This window comes from Gopherus evgoodei, chromosome 3, assembly GCF_007399415.2.
Source record: "Gopherus evgoodei ecotype Sinaloan lineage chromosome 3, rGopEvg1_v1.p, whole genome shotgun sequence".
NCBI classification, from domain to species: domain Eukaryota; kingdom Metazoa; phylum Chordata; order Testudines; family Testudinidae; genus Gopherus; species Gopherus evgoodei.
Window position 1 is genome coordinate 65,410,828 of NC_044324.1, and position 17,566 is coordinate 65,428,393.

General features: G+C 36.3%; 1 protein-coding gene across 1 annotated transcript in view; it reads left to right on the plus strand.

Moving 5' to 3' along the window:
- The window catches only part of FAM135A (family with sequence similarity 135 member A), a 166,978-nt gene that overhangs the window by 71,811 nt on the left and 77,601 nt on the right, over positions 1–17,566 (plus strand). The window contains 5 exon segments of the mRNA XM_030555687.1: positions 1,646–1,772; positions 3,799–3,952; positions 7,189–7,266; positions 10,653–10,702; positions 15,782–15,937. Of these exon segments, the coding sequence (XP_030411547.1) occupies positions 1,646–1,772; positions 3,799–3,952; positions 7,189–7,266; positions 10,653–10,702; positions 15,782–15,937 (565 nt within the window).

The window sequence follows — 17,566 nt, forward strand, 5'->3', positions numbered from 1 at the left end:
TGTACCCTGGTCTCTGGCACCCATGGTGTGCAGTGTAGACATAGCCTTAGTGACCAACCCAATTCTGACAGAAAGTCTGTGACAGAGCTTGGGAATTGAACCCAGATTACCAAAATCTCAGAGCAGCATCTTAACAACAAGATTATCCTCCTTTTACCATCTCCTTTTTAGAATATATATTCTGTCTGTGACACTGACTACATCTGCTTTATTAGTTTTACAATACAAGTCAACAGTGGTGCTGAGTCTGGAACTAACTCAGAAACACTATTGAAGTTCTTTTCTGATGCAATTCTTTTAGTAGATATATTCTGTCAATGTCTTTGACCTTAGTAGTTGACTTTTATACTTTCTCTTGCAATACAGCAATTTATGCTGCAGACTAGTCAGAGAAAGTGGTGGCTCATCTACTCGTAGTGATTTACTGCAAAAAGACTATTTGATTCAAATGCAGAAGCCAAAAGACTTAACTGCTGACTGTGGTTAACAGCCAATAGATAAGGAGGTGCCTGCAGCAGCTGCTGTTAGTGCACTTGCGGTTGCCGTCATTGCTGCCCTTGACCTTGTCCCTGGCCTTTTTCTTTGAGGTTCTTGTGACTGCCACAGTGGCATTAACATCTGCCCTTCCTTTTTATTGGCCATCCTTTGCCTAGTCTCCTAAATTTGTAGGAGTCAACAGATTCTGTCTTCAGACACCTTCCCCAAGTTTCTTAAACTGTTCCTCATATGGGGGTGTGAGGTGTATGTGGGGGAAGAATCACAAATTTTTTTGTTTACAGAATACACCAAAAACAAGTGTAATGGATGGAAAAACAAACAGCATTACACTAATAATATTTATTTTGTTTCTTAAACACAGATTTTTCTTTAAATTATGTTTCTTTGCTTTCCTCCGAATCTTCAAATACTACATGCCAGCTCCTTCTCTTCCCCTGAAATCTTCCTCATGAGTTCCAGTGCACAAAGAGCACGTGTAAATGTCAGTCTGCAAAACAATATTACAGGAATGTGAATTTATTATTTAAGCTGCAGCGTCCCCTTAGCTGTGGTGCACAAATTTCATATTTGCTAGCAAAAACTATTCTTATTTGTATGTGTGATGTTTTCAGAGAATCGGGATAATATTTTTCCATGGCACCTTTATACAATACTGGCAAAATTTTTGAGTTTGCTGGTGTTCTGTATGTGCAAATTTTTCCTCCCAGTTTTGGCTCTTACAGTGGTGAGTGAATGGAGCAATTTAACTTTATATCTCATCTCAGTATAATGTGAAAAGAGACACTAAAATGAAGCAGTAATTTTCAAGTTGCTATAGTCATCATTGGAGCAGAATGTTACCAGTTCACCCAGAAATATTTGTAAATACTTTTAAAAATCTAATTACCCAAAGTGTCCCTTTAAATACTTTTGAAGAAATTTTCAACAAATAAGCTTTGCAGTTGTTATAAGAAGGTACTCAAAACCAGTAATTACCTGAATATCTTGATTCCCTGTGCCTTTCATGAAAAACACAAATGATTTGTGTTAAGAATTTCTGCTACTATGATAAATAATTGTGGCACACACTCCTTATTACATGTATTCAGTTCACTTTGTGTTTATAATCAAGTGGATATTTTTCTCTATTTTTAAATGGTTCTGGCAGCTTTCCTCGTCCCATGAAGAATACTTGGTTAAACAGGAACACACCAGCACAGCAGAGGGACACTGTGATTCCTACTCTTGAAAGTGTGGTCTTCGGCAATAACTATACAAAACAATTATCAGCAGATGTAAGAATATTATTGATTATTTTATTTATAATATTTCTGATTTTTATTGGGTAATAGTTCTTTCTGAATGGTAATAAAAGGCAAACTTAATTAAAGGCACTTTACTATACCTAGTGACATGACATAAAGGGAAGAATTTTACCAAAAGGCTGTGATATATGTTTCAAGTTCCCTTTTATAGAAAACTTAAAATATTTAGTGTAGGGCTCTTGATTTAATCACAGTTAGCTCACGCAATTAACTCAAATATATTAATCATGATTTAAAAAATTAGTTGTGATTATTTGCAGTTTTAATTTCAGTGTTAAACTATAGTATACCAATTGAAATTTATTAAATATTTTGTGCTTTTTCAAATATATTGATTTCAGTTACAACATAGAATACGAAGTGTACAGTACTCACTTTATATTATTTTTATTATAAACATTTGCACTGTAAAAATGATAAACAAATGAAATAGTATTTTTCTGTTCACTTCATACAAGTACCATAGTGTATCTTTTTATCATGAAAGCGCAACTTATAAATGTAGATTTTTTTTTGGTTACATAACTGCCCTCAAAAACAAAAGCCTGTAAGTCCACTCAGTCCTACTTGTTCAGCCAGTTGCTAAGAGAAACAAGTTTATTTACATTTACAGGAGATAATGCTTCCCTCTTCTTGTTTACAATGTCATCTGAAAGTGAGAACAGACATTCTTATGGCACTTTTGTAGCTGGCATTGCAAGCTGTTTACGTGCCAGATATGCTAAACATTCCTATGCCCTTCATGCTTTGGCCACCATTCCAGAGGCCATGGTTCCACACTGATGACGCTCATTAAAAAAATAAAGAGTTAATTAAGCTTGTGACTGAATTCCTTGGCGGAGAATTGTATGTCTCCTGCTCAGTGTTTTGCCTGCTTTCTGCCATATATTTCATGTTATAGCAGTCTCGGATGATGACCCTACATGTTGTTCATTTTAAGTACACTTTCACTGCACGTTTGGCAAAAAAGAAGGTACCAATGTGAGATTGCTAAAGATAGCTACAGCACTCAACCCAAGGTTTAAGAATCTGTAATGCCTTCCAAAATCTGATTGGGACAGGGTGTGGAGCATTCTTTCAGAAGTCTTAAAAGAACAACACTCCAATGTGAAAACTACAGAACCCGAACCACCAAAAAAGAAAAGCAACCTTCTGCTGGTGGCATGTGACTCAGATGATGAAAATGAACATGCATTGATCTGCACTGCTTTGGATCTTATCAAGTAGAACCCATCGTCAGCATGGACGCATGTGTGCTCTGGAATGGTGGTTGAAGCATGAAGGGGCATATGAATCTTTAGCAAATCAGGCAGGTAAATATCTTGCAACACCGGCTACAACATTGCCATTCAAACTTCTGTTCTCACTTTCAGGTAACATTGTAAACAAGAAGTGGGCAGTATTATCTCCTGCAAATGTAAACAGACTTATTTGTCTGAGTGATTGGCTGTACAAGAAGTAGGACTGAGTGGACTTGTAAGCTCTAAAATTTTACATTGTTTTATTTTTGACTGCAGTTATTTTTTTGTACATAATTTGGCATTTGTAAGTTCAACTTTCATGATAAAGAGATTGCACTACAGTACTGGTAGTAAGTGAATTGAAAAATACTATTTGTTTTGTTTTTTACGGTGCACATATTTATAATAAAAATAAATATAAAGTGAGCACTGAACATTTTGTGTTCCATGTTGTAATTGAAATCAATACATTTGAAAATGTGGAAAACATCTAAACATTTTAATATAAATGGTATTCTGTTATTATTTAGCAGTACAATTAATTGTGGTTATTTTTTTTAATTGCTTGACCACCCTAATTTAGTATGTTTATCTTTTTTGTGAGATTGCACTCCAGTGGAAATTGCAGGTCCATGAATGAGTTTCAGTTTCAGATGAGTTTGGGGTGGAGGATGATCTGTAGAAAATCTTTTTAGTTATTCTGCTAATGCAATTTTATAGTATGTGATTAATATGTATACGAATCCTTTTTTTAGGGTTGCAGTTTTGTGATTGCGGAGTCCTTCCTGAATCATGCCTACAATCTCCACTATACACTTTGTGCCAGTTTGCTGCTTGCATTTAAAGGGTTACACAGCTATTTCATCATGATAGCAAAGGAGCTCCCCTCCTCTCACCAAATAGAACTGGGTATGTTGAACACAAGAAAATAAATCACTTTTATTTTCTATCACAAAGATATTTTTTGTCTTCTTGCTGTGCTCCTTAGAAAAACCTGTTTTCTCTCCCTTCTTCTTGACTGAAATATAATTCAACTTACACTTTGCATCTGTTGTGCACCTGCTATTTTACGACTGGAATTGAGATGAGTCTTATAGTAATGATCAGAAATATAACAAAAAATACTGTCATCAAGGTAATAAGATTTAAAAACTGGCTTTACATGAGATTAAATTATTTTCTTGTAGCTTTTTCAAATCATTTACATTAATACTAAAAATATTTGAAGCAAATCCCCGCCCTAGTCTAAATACTATATTATGCCTATGTGCATGCTGTAAGGAATCAGGATTGTTGTATATAAGTAAGTTTAAAGTTTGGTTCTAAAAAAATTCTAAATGCTTTAAGTTTTGATTTGAAAAGAACATCCTGGGGAAAACTTGAAAATAAGGCCTCAGGAAGAAATTATTTCTAAGTCAATTTTTTGTTGTTTAAAGGCTGTACGCTCTTAAATTGACATAATATTAATTACCTTTGGAATTTGGAAAAACAGATTACACTAAATCTATGTAACTGAACAGTCAGTAAGATTACACTTAGTTTTAAGAGTAGCCACTTTCTTATCATGATTAAAATTGAACCATTAGAGAACATATTTCTACGATGAGAAAGCATACAAGGGGTCTCAATAAATTTTATTGACTTTAAAGAGGCTGACTAGAGTTTGAATCAGTCACCTTTTGCAAATGGAGCTAAAGAAATATTGCTTTAAAATATAGTTCTAATAATAGGTCTGTTCTACAATAGGAATTTACTTTAGTATATCTTTTGTCTCTCAGTGGTATGAAAAATCCATGCCCCTGAGAGACATAGCTATACAGACCTAACCCCCAGTGTAAACAGAGCTAGGTCCCTCTCGGGGAGGGAGATTACCTGTGCCAATGGGAGATCCCCTCCCATTGGTGTAGGCAATGTCTATGCTGTAGCATTTTAAGTAAAGACATACTCTAACATGCAAGATTAGTACTAAGCTAATCTCTGTTTTGAGTTGTGGAACCAAAAAGATGGCATAGATGTAAAGGGATAATACATTGGCATTCTCAAAGACCACTAGAGTTTATGTCAAGCATGTTTGTGTTGAACATCAAAACTTTTTGGCTTTCAAAAAAAAGGGGAGAGAGAAGGGCATTTTGAATCCATGAGTATGTTGTTAGATAGAGGTTACTATTTCCACTATTGTTAATTAGCTATGTCTTTTAACATTACAGGATGAGTAATCAGTAGGCATTTACCATGCAGGACTTTGAGACATGAAAAGTTGGCAAAAAATGAAAAAAAAAAGTATTATATAAATACATAAATAAATACAGTATAACCTCAGAATTACAAACACTAGAGTTACGAACTGACCAGGCAACCACACAGTTCATTTGAAATTGGAAGTACACAATCAGGCAGCAGCAGATACAAAAGAAAAAAAAAAGCAGACACAGTACAGTACTGTATTAAATGTAAACTACTAACCTTCCCCTCCCCCCCCCCCAAAAAAAAAAAGGAAAGCAGCATTTTTCTTATGCATAGTAAAGTTTCAAACCTGTATTAAGTCAGTGTTCAGTTGTAAACTTTAGAAAGCACAACCATAACATTTTGTTCGGAGTTGGGACCATTTCAGAGTTATGAACTACCGCCATTTCCCTGGTGTTCATAACTCTGAGGTTCTACTGTAATCTATTTGATATAGTGCCTTTTTCTTCCTGCATAAATATTTATGTTAATTAAAGTACCATTTACACTAGAAACTAGGCTTTCTATAATCAAGAACAGGATCAGTGCTTATAGTCACAGTGCAGGGTATATTGTGTGCCAGTTACTTTAATCTTCCTGTGGTGGGGAACACCCTTTTTATGTGAATGACTCAGCTTTTAGTAAGGAAACGCCTTATGTGCCAAATAGTATCTATTGGTTTTACTCTTTATGTAAAGGTATGCTTAGAATACCAAAATTACTTACTTGAAACTCCAGATTGAACTCCTGAATGAATCACAGCTTTTTCTTCAGTTCCCTAACACATTGTATAAAATAAAATATATATAATAAAATAGAAACTGGGATTTGAATAATACAACTGTAGAGTATCATCCAAGGCCCATTGAAGTCAGTGAAAAGAGTCCCATAGTGTTAGGTGGGTTGGGCTCATATTTACTTTCAGAATCTTAATTTACCTTGAGATTCTGCAAGTTTGAACAGAAATAATCAAAAATAATATATTTAGTGCTTTGACAATTGACTCATCTTTTATTTATTGATGATATTTTCTGTTTTAATTTTTTCTCAGTCTTTACAGTTTAGTATGCTAATATCTTTTCTTTTTTCTTGTCTGTGAATTTTTTTTCTTAGTTCTGTTATATTGTGTATATACCTATATCTGGACTGTTTATATGACAACAGTGACTAAAGCAGTTTATACAGATACTAACATTGCTAACATTATTCACTTTTTGCTTCTGGAAAATAACCATTACTGATAGCTAAGGACAAGGACTTTTCTCTTTAAAAACTAGCAATAATCAGAGACAACTGCACTTCTGTGAAAATTAAAAAAAACCCTGCACACTAGATTTTCACATACTATCATGCATGTTTTATTTTTGTCATTTGTTATTACTATTTATCTTGAGTTTTTACATGGTAAAGTATATATTATATCTGAGATTCAAATAGGCTTTTTGGGGAAAAAATCCTAAATCCTTTTTAGATCTCATAAAAAGTATTGTTGTTCTTTGTTTTAAATAAAATGTCTTTATCTTGCTTTAATTTTATTTCTTTTGTTCACTTAATTCTATGATGTACATTTTTATTCATTTAAAAATGTTGATCTATTTTTTTTAAACAAAGTGTATTTGCAGCAGCATATGCAAAATACTATTGGACTTTATAAATAAACTTAATTGTTAGCATTTAATCAATGTTCATTTTTAAAAAACAAAACAGGCATTAGAAAATTTCAAAAACATCCTTAATGTACATCATGACTAACACCTAATCTAGAAACTTTACTAAAATTATATGCTTTAATGTTCTATTCTAATTGCATTAATTTCTAGGCTAGCAATAAACTTTCTTACTAACTTTAAGGCAAATAAGCACAGATTGGAAAAAAAAAAGAGTGTAGTAACTAGTCATCTGTGTGCAATCCTTATAACTAGCCAAGGCCAGCATGCAGGTCCTTTATGAACGCCTTCTCAGAAGAAAATATCCACGAACCCAGAGAGACGCCTATCTAGGTATGTTTTTAAAGCAGGTGATATAATCCCTTAGATTTTTATGATTAGTGCAGAGTATTTTTGTTTCAGGTTTAAGGAGGAGCAAAAAAACTAAGGACCAATTCAACCCTGATGCAAGTGTGTGGAACTCCAGTGAAAACAGTGGCTGGACTAAATCTAGCACTGTATATCAGTACCATGAGCTACTATTGATACATAGTTTAGTTTCTTTCTGTTTAATAAAATAGAAGTGATTGATTAGTTAAATGGCTTCAGCTGATTTGAAATCAAATAACCGGAGAAAACAAGAATTTCATTTAGCTTCATTAATTGGTACAACTTAAAATTTCTAAATGATAAAGATGAATGTATTTTCTTCCTGGGTAATCTTCCATGTCTCTGCGGGAGCCTCCCGACTTGTTTTCTCTTATTTCTAAACCAACCAGTTCTCAAAGCTTAAATTGCAGCTGTTCTCTCTTTGGAGGTTGTCAGCACTGTTCCATAATTGGTCGGGGGAGAATGATATTGTAGCACACTCCAGCTCAGATGTTGGGAGAGAGAAACTGGTCCACAAATCAGTTGCAGGTCTCTTACATGGCAGTGCAGAGACTTCTAATAGGCCTAGCATATTATGACTCTGTTTTGTCTGGAATTTTTTATTGTTTTTGTAACCAAAGATCCAGCAAAATCATAACAAATCATTGCTGGATGAACATTACTGATACAGAATATTTTACTTTATAAGGTGGTATGAAGGTTAGTTATATTCAGCTAATTATAGTATTACAGTTTCAGTTTCATCTTTCAACTTGTTCCTCAAAGTTTTATAACTGGGATGTAAAATCAATTTTGGGTTGCAGTTGACATGCATTTTAAGCCTTCAGCATGATGATGGTTGAATAAGCCAAATAATTTTTTTCACAAGTAACTGAATTTGCATGGTACTACACACAACTGAAAATATATCTCAGATGACAAATTTTCATTTAAGTTGTGAGGATGGGATAATTATCTTTATCAGCTATTTAGATTATAGGAATGTATGTAATTGTTTTTAACTGCTGGTTTTTGCAAGTTTCTGACAACTTGCATTACTACAAATTGAAAGCTTGGTTTCTCAAAACGAAATAGGCTTTTAGTTATGTAGATTAGGTCATTTGATGTTACTTTCAAGCTTTTTTTAAAATAGGTATTTTAAACACATTTTTACCTAAAACATTGTAAGAAATCCATTGATATAAATTAAGTCGATGTTTGTCATTCTGTAAATATTAAGTATATCCTAAAAATTTTATAACAGGAAGTTTTGTGTTAACTCATATGTTTCCATGAGAGAATGTATTTTCTCATTTGTCCTTCATTTTTGTGATATTGCAATGTTTCAAAAATGGAATTAACCATACAAATTGAACACAGCATTAATTTTGAGGTATATTCTGCCATCCTTATTCATGCAGCCTGAAGGAAGATGGCAGAATGTTCCCTAAATTAGTGTTTGTATACAGATTAGTCTAGGGTAGTTATCTGGTATTCCATTTTTTGAAATACCTACAATATCATGAAAATCAAGGACAATTGAAGAAATAAATTATCTCCTGGCAATATAAATCAGTGAGACTGTTGAGAGTTTATGATGTGAGGCTCATGCATAAATCTTTGTAAGAACTGGGCCTTACTCTGCAAACAGTCCTGTTAATTTCACCATTAACTTCATTCGTATTAAACAGTGTGAGTAAAGATGGCACATAAGAATTTCCAAAAAGTAGAAATATGTTTATAAATAAGTCATCCACATTTTGTGATCTAATTTCAAGCTGCCATCATGTCAATATTGTGTAATCGCACAACTTGAAATGATAAAGAGTAGTTCTTTTTGAACAAATATGTATACCTTGAATAATTTGAATTAAGGTAACAAAAGTGGTAACTTTGGTAGCCTGGCCAACTTATTTGACAAGGTATTTCATCTGAGAGAATTCTTTAAAAATAGATTATTTTTGAGTAGGTGAGAGATATGCAGTTGTTTTGTAAGTGTTCTTGGCATTCAGTTGCTACCCTCTTTTTTATTTAAATAGGTTGTGTCCCATTCTCAGCCCTGCACATGATCAGATTCTACTATTATGCTCTAAACTCTTTCAAAAGAAAAATACTGCCATTCCAAATGTATAGACAAAATAGTTCTAATTGTTATTTATTTCAGAGCTGCAATATTTCTGATAACATCAGTTTGGCAGATATTTAAAAGTATAGTTTTAAAGATTTTTTTTTTTAAATGCATAAGACCCTTTTCTAGTTAGACTTAGGCTCTTAAGTCATTTAGATGCCTTAGAAAATTTTATGCAAAATGTTTATTTTTACACTATCAAGTATATAAATATATATAAAAATTATATATACATTAGATGTACAATACAAATGCTTATGTACATATAAAACAGTGTCTACTCAGACTTCTTAAACGAATAAAGTTTTAATTATTCAAAAATTGTCTACTGATATGAAAGCATTTTAGTCCAGAAGTTTTCTTTAGTTGAGAAAAATGAACAATTTATAAAGTTCAGAAAATAACTGCGTATAACTGTGGAACAGCTCCAGAAAACACTTACACGTGTGAGTATTAGGTGTGCAAGCAATCCCACTAACTTGAGCAGGACTACTTATGTGCTTAGTTTTTCACATTTAGAAGGGGATCAAGGCCTGTGTTACCTGAAATAAGGAATGTACATCATGTAATCAACCTTTAGGCCCTGATCCTGCAATCCAGTCCATGAGAATGAGTCCTATTGGAGTGATGCTGTGCAGGGGTCCAGCCACACTGATCTGATTGCATCATCATGACTGTAGTCTTGATTTAAATCATGAACTTCAAATCACTAAAATACAAATGTCAATTCCATGCTATTATGCTGCTTTACTTTAAAGGGATATCAATTTAAAAATCACACTTATTTTACCTTAAGTTGTAATAGGTAATATCTAAGGTTACTAAGATCAAAGGAAATTTTTTTCTCTCTTTATCAATAGATTTTCTTTGGGTATTTGTCAGCATACCATGTGTCCCTGTTCCCTCAGTGTTGTCAGTTACTCATTTCCTATTGTTTTTATAAGTTTTTCAAACAGCTACAGGAGAGATTTTTTAAAAAAACAGGCAAATGTAATTATAAAATAAAAAGAAACAATAACATAGACACTTGGGGTCTTAATAATTAGTTGAAACGTTGTAGCTCAGATTTTGAAATGTAATAGATTTGAAATTAATGGTGGTACTTTAAATGACATCAAGGTTTCTTTGAGTCTTTTTAGCTAAATTGCTTTATGGGGGAAGTTGATTTGTTCTACAAGTTGGAAAATATGGGTCTGAATTTGGTAAAATATAATTTCATGCATATGCATCCTAATCTTTCCAGAGAACATAGATGTAGAAGCTCGCCTTACAGAACTGTGTGAAGAAGTAAAGGTACTTTTTGTCTTTTATTCATAACAAATGTAAAATAAGTTAAAAGCAAATTATTTTCTATCTGTATTTCATAGATTGCTGCAGAGAAAAATTATTGATTTTGGTAATTTATTTTCTGTGTTGTTTCTTGCTCATTCCAAGAGATACTGTATCCCACTTATGGATTGTGGCAGGTTGAGAGATATGGTTACTAGTGATGTTTGAAATGCAAAAGATTACTGACTCAGTCTTAATTTTGATAATATTTCTCCTTCAAATGGACTCTTCACTGCCAAACTCTACCACGCTTCTTTACATTCTACTCTCTTCAAAGATGTCTTCTCTTTCTAATCCTTCTCTGCCTAGAATCTGAGAAAATTAAAAAAAACAAGATTTTCTTTCAACAGCTTTCTCTTCTTCTACTTTACCTCCTCCCCAGGTTCTGATGTTTTCCTTCTACTATCCCACAACTGCCCAACCTCCCAGTCTCCCTCACTGCTTTCATTCACTCAACTTTCCTTATTTTGCTAATACACACACAATTTCAAGTATGCCTTTGTATTTCCTTTCCTAAAGCTTAAAGCAGGAGTTCACAAATATTTTCTTAGTGTGGTCCATCTCCCCTGTTATTCAGGAATATGCAGTGCACTTTCCCCTTCTTTCTCAATAGCATAACTGAGGCAGTTAAATACAGTAGTATAGCTTAAATTAAAAAGAAACATTAGCTAAAAATAAATCTTTTCCTGTATTTAATATGATGTGAAAGCTGGAAACAAGGAAAGTCAGCACCATGTGACTAGCCAGCTCTCTCTGGACCACTAGGAAATGTTTCACAGGCCAACATTGCTTCACATACTGAAAGCTTTTTAAATTTATGTAGTCTTCTTCATGTCTTTCTTTCTTTGGGCATAGCTGACCACACCTCTCTTCCTTAGATCCTCTCTTACCTTCCTCACCTCTGCATTCTTCTGGCTTCCCCTGCGTTGCAGTAATCACCATGTAATCTTCTTCAGAGGTGTCTCATCATTTCCTTTCCCCTGTTCTCTTATCCATTAGTATCTCTTAGAGGTTCTGTCTCTGTTCCCCATCTCTTCTCTCATCCTCACCTAAATGATTACCAAATCTCTGTCCTTTGTCTTTTCTCTCTAGTCTTGTGTCTCCAAGATATCTCCTCTTGGCTTGTCCCACTGTCATCTTAATCTAATCTTCCCCCAAATGGAACCTTTTATCTTTTCCTCCTCTTTCTTTTTTTCTGACTGTTGAAAGTACCAATATTTTCCTATCTCTCAGGATTAAAATCTCTGTGAAGTTTTTTACTTTGAATTATTTACTCCTTAAGCCCTCAAAAGCGTGCTGGATGTTTTACACTTACACCCTCCCCACAAACACTCCACAAGACCAGATTCCAGCCACCTATGTGCTGAACACTATATTAATATTAACAACAAAGTGGAAGGAATGGAAGCCAAAATAGGAAAAGAACAAGTTAGACTATTTGGATAAGTTAAATGCATTCAAGTTAGCAGAACCTGATGAAGTCATCGTAGGTGTGTTTAAGGAACTAGCTGCAGGAATATTGGAACTGTTAACAATTATCTTAGAGAAACTCATATAGGATGGGTGAGGTCCCAGAGGACTGGAGATGGGCAAACATAGTGTGTCTTTTAAAAAGAGGAACAAAGAGGAATTACCAGCAGTGAGCCTAAACTTTAATATTTTGAAAGATACTGGAAACAAATATTAAATAATCCATTTGTAAATACCTGGAGGATAATAGGGTTATAAAGAATAGCCGGCATGGATTTGTCAAGAATAAATAATGCCAAACCAACCTAATTTGCTTCTTTGTCATGGTTACTGCCTCATGAATTGGAGGCGGGAGGAGCAGCAGTGGGAGCAGTAGAGGTGTGATATATTTTGATTTTAGTAAGGCTTTTAGCAAAGTCCCAATGTGACATTCTAATAAGCAAACTAGGGAAGTGTGGTCTAAACTAGTGGTTCTCAACCAGGAATATGCATACCCCAGGGAGTCCGCAGGAGGTCTTCCAGGAGTACATCAACTCATTTAGTTGAGTGTTTCTCAGCATGAGCGTCATGACCCCTAAGGGGTTGCGAGACAGATTTAATGGGGTTGCAGTGAAGGGCCAGCATTAGGGTGTAGCAGTAGGACAATTGCCTTGGGCCCCACACCACAGGGGGGCCTATGAAGCTACGTTACATGCTTCCAGTCCAGGAAGTGGGGCTCAGGCTTTCAGATTTCTGAAAGGGTACGTAGTATGGAAAGGTTAAGCACCACTGGTCTAAATGAAATTACAGTAAAGTGGGTGCACAACTGGTGGAAAGACCTTACTTAAGAGTACTTATCCATGGTTTACTGTCAAATTTGCAGGATGTATCTGGTAAGGTCTGACAACGGTCAGTTCCGAGTCCAGTACTATTCAGTATTTTCATTAATGAGTTGAATAATGGAGTGGAGAGTATACTTATAAAATCTGCAGATGACACCAAACTGGAAGAGGTTGCAGGGACTTTGGAAGACAGGATTAGAATTCAAAAGGACCTTGATAAATTGGAGAATTGGTCTGAAATTCAATGAAGATGAGTGCAAAGCACTACATTTAGAAAGGAAAAATCAAATGCACAGCTACAAAATGGGAAATAATTGGCTAGGTGGCAGTACTACTGAAAAGGATGGGGGGTGTTATTGTAGATCACAAATTAAATATGAATCAACAATTTGACATCATTCTGGTGTGTATTAAAAGAAGTGTCTTATGTAAGCCATGGGAGGTACTTGTCCAGTTCTACTTGGCACTGCTGAGGTTTCAGCTGGAGTATTGTATCAAGTTCTAGGCACCACACTTTAGAAAGGATGTGGAAAAACTGGAGAGAGTCCAGAAGAAAGCAACAAAATGATAAAGAGTTAAGAAAAAAACAACTCTGAGGAAAGGTTTAAAAAAAACCTCTGTGCATATTTAGTCTTGAGGAAAGAAGACTCTGGCTACGTGGCGGGTAGCAATCGATTTCTCGGGGATCGATATATCGCGTCTCATCTAGATGCGATATATCGATCCCCGAACGAGCTCCTATCGATCCCGGAACTCCACCAACCCGAACGGCGGTAGCGGAGTCAACATGGGGAGCCGCGGATATCGATCCTGCGCCGTGAGGACGGTAGGTAATTCAATCTAAGATACTTCGACTTCAGCTACATTATTCACGTAGCTGATGTTGCGTATCTTAGATCGATTTCCCCTTGTAGCGTAGACCAGCCCTGAGAGAGGACCTGATAAGTCTTCAAATATGTTAAGGGTTGTTATAAAGATGACTGTGATAGGTTGTTCTCCGTGTCTGCTAAATGTATGACAAGAAGTAATAGGCTTAATCTGCAGCAAGGGAGATTTAGGTAAAATACTAGGAAAAGCTTTCTAACTAGAAGGGTAGTTTAGCTCTGTAATATGCTTCCAAGGGAGGTTTTGGAATCCCTGTCACTGGAAGTTTTTAAGAATAGGTTAGACAAACACCTTTCAGAGAGAGTCTAAATTTACTTGGTCCTGCTTCAGCTCAGGGGCTAGACTTGCTGACTTCTCGAGGTCCCTTTTAAGCCTTCATTGCTATGATTTCTATGCTGCTACAGTGGTTTACAGAGGTCAGAAAGAGCTTCCTGGGGAAGAGCAGCATATAGGACCAGTAGATGCAGCCCTAAATTGCCTGCCTCACAGTGTCAGAATGTGGCAGGGTTGGGGGGCAAGAAAGGAGGTGATTGGAGCACACTCTGCTTCGGCAGTTCTGCCCAATTCTGCAAAACAACCTATAACCAGCCAGGTAAAATTAGAGCAACCCATTAGACTTCTCTAAATTACACTATGGTCAGTATTAGCCCCCAAAACAGAATCTTGGAGGCACAGAGATAGATGGAAGCTGCCTTTATCCTGCCTCTCCCCCTCCTTCAGCCTGGGCTGTGCCCTGAAGTACATGCAGCCTAAAGTTCAGACAAAATGTCAAATGAGAGCAACAAATAGTGGGAAGGAACTGAAGAAGGGAGGACTTGTGCATTATCACACTACATGTAATTCTTGATTCTTCTTTCTCTGTAACGTGACCAAAATCAGCTCTTTCTTTACAAACTCAGCTGCTAAAACCTTTGCCTCAGTACCTTGGTCATTTCTCACCTCACTTACCTTCTCTTACCACTTCTCCTGCCATTCATATGTTTATAGTAGGGCTTCAAGAACATGCAGCTGGTCCAATATCAATTTTAATGTATGGTGCTGTATTTTTGAGATCAGTTTAGATTAGTGTAAAAATATACAAAGTAGTGAAATATTAAGATCCCTTATTGTGGGGAATACTAACCAAAGACACCATCCCTAGCACTCAAATTACATTTAACTCTAATGGAACCATGCTACAAGAGACTATCCGAGGGATGCAGTAAACTATGAAGAGGGAAAGACTCATTTTCTGTGTGTCTTTCTTTTGTGAGGGCCTGGTTCTATGAGGTCATTAACACCTCGTGAGAGTGGGGCTTGAGGAAGCAAACTGACTTAAAAATACAAGTACCACACAGTCATAATCAGGGGTCAGTTCTGGAGAGGAGACTACTCTCGTTTTAAACTAGTTGTAAGAGCATCAGTATCTCAGTTTTATCCTCACAATGCCCATCATTGGCTGTGACATAAGTTTTGTTAGTGTCATGTTTCTAATTCCTGATTCCTAGTTTTGTACTTGATGCTGTAGTTTAGAACTCTACCAAGTACAGTGGATATAACCTGGCCTTCATTTTAAAATTACAGTTGACACGAGTCAAGTTCTTATTGTAATTTAAGACAATGTAACCTGATTCTAAAAGACTTTCTAGGGTAATATCTGAAACCACACAAAAAGTGTTCTGTTAGTAACTTTAAATGAAATGAATTGTTTTTGATGTTTGGACAAAAAAGCTTTAATTTAAGAGTTCTTTTTTTGTAGAATTATTGTAAGGGTAAATATGTTACCATATGAAACTGAGTTTATTTCATTAGTTTTGTGTACATGTGAAGGCAACATTTATAAACAAGCATTTATAGATTTAGTAAGAATATTTTTTCCTAACTTCAGAAAATGGAAAATCCTGATGAACTGGCAGAACTTATAAACATGAATCTTGCACAGCTTTGCTCTCTTCTGATGGCTCTGTGGGGGCAATTTCTAGAGATCATTACCTTGCAGGAGGAAGTCACAGCTTTACTAGCACAAGAACATCACACACTGAGGGTAAGTATTGAACCTGACAGTTAAGCATGATGTAGAACAAATTCTTTTAAAGCGTTATTGAGGAGCTTTTAATCTGTAAACTGGTAGGTTTTCAATGAGATAACAAATTCTACTTTTTTCTGCTATGTTTGTGAAAATCAGAAGAGTAGAACTTTGAATGTATCTTTTGTACTGCATTTATAATTATGGATTAAATTATTGATGCTAATTGGTGAAATGTGATTTTAAGAGTACCCTATATACTTGATCATAAGCTTGTTCATTTATCGGCCAGCCCTCCCCCCCAATGGATAAGTAAAAATGGAAATTTTTTATAACCCGTTCATAAGCCGACCCTATAATTCAGGGGTCAGCAAACTTTGGTTCCTGGGCCATCAGGATAAGCCGCTGGTGGGCTGAGATGGTTTGTTTACCTCGAGTGTCCGCAGGCACGGAGGTAAACCTAAGTAAACAAAGTGTCCCGGCTTGCCAGCTGCTTACTGTGATGGGCCAGGACAGCAACTGGTGGGGAATTTTTTTGAGAGGGAGAAGCTAGGAGTCAGGGGAGTAACCTGTGACCACCCTCCAAATCCCCTATCCTTGGGCCCCCACACTCTCCCCATACCATCCCTTTGGGACCCCCACACTCTCCCCATACCATCCCTTCCCACCTTATCTGGGGAGGGCTGGGGAGGATGTCTCTGACCTGGCTGGAGCTGCTCCAGCAGGCTGGGCAGCGCGGCCGCAGCCTGCTCCAACGGGCCAGACCGGGCGGCACGGCCATAGCATGTTCCAGTGGGCTGGGTCAGGTGGCACGGCCGCAGCGTGCTCCAGTGCCCGGATGGCACGGCCACAGCCTGCTCTGGAGGAGCGGGGCCAAGTGGCACGGCTGCAGCCTGCCAGCCCCGGAGCTGCAGCTGGTTCACAGGCTGAGGGGGAGTAGCGTGGCCAGAAGTGGAGAGACTCTGGCCCCGCCTCTTCCCTTCTGGCTGTGCTGCCTCTCCTTGACCCCTCTGTTGGGGGCAGGGGCTGTGTCCCACCTCTCCCTCTCTGTAACCATTCAGAAGCCAATCCCATTCTCTGGTGCTTCCCTTTTTTTTTTTTTAAATTCAGCTTATGAACGAGTATATACGGTAATTAAAAGACACATATGTTTACTACAAAACAGCAATTAATTACATTTCTGAATAAGAAAGCCAGCTTAGAAGATAAATTTCAGGCACTGGAGAGATAGCAGTTGTGCAGAATAATATATTTTTCTTCAGGAGTCCTACCTAGCTGGTCTATCCATTGTACTTTGCTGTTGCATGTAAGCATTCCTTGCCAGTCATGAATGAAAATGTGCAGCTTAAGGAATGATAGCATTCATAACTTCTTAAAGAGAGAAGCCTATTATGGGAAATCTTAGAAGAGAAGAGACAAATCAGAAACAACCTGAAATATGGGTGAAAAGCATCTGCCTTGGCTTATTTTGGGCAAAACAAAGGTGATGCTGGTTAAGAGTAAAATATTTTCAAGAATAAGCAAAAACTATGACCGGAACCTCAAATGAAGATATTTTCTCCCTCCTCTCTTCAATTATCAAGTAGGGAGGTAAATATCCATTTTAAAAGTTAACCATTTAAATTATTATAATTATGTTGTTTAATA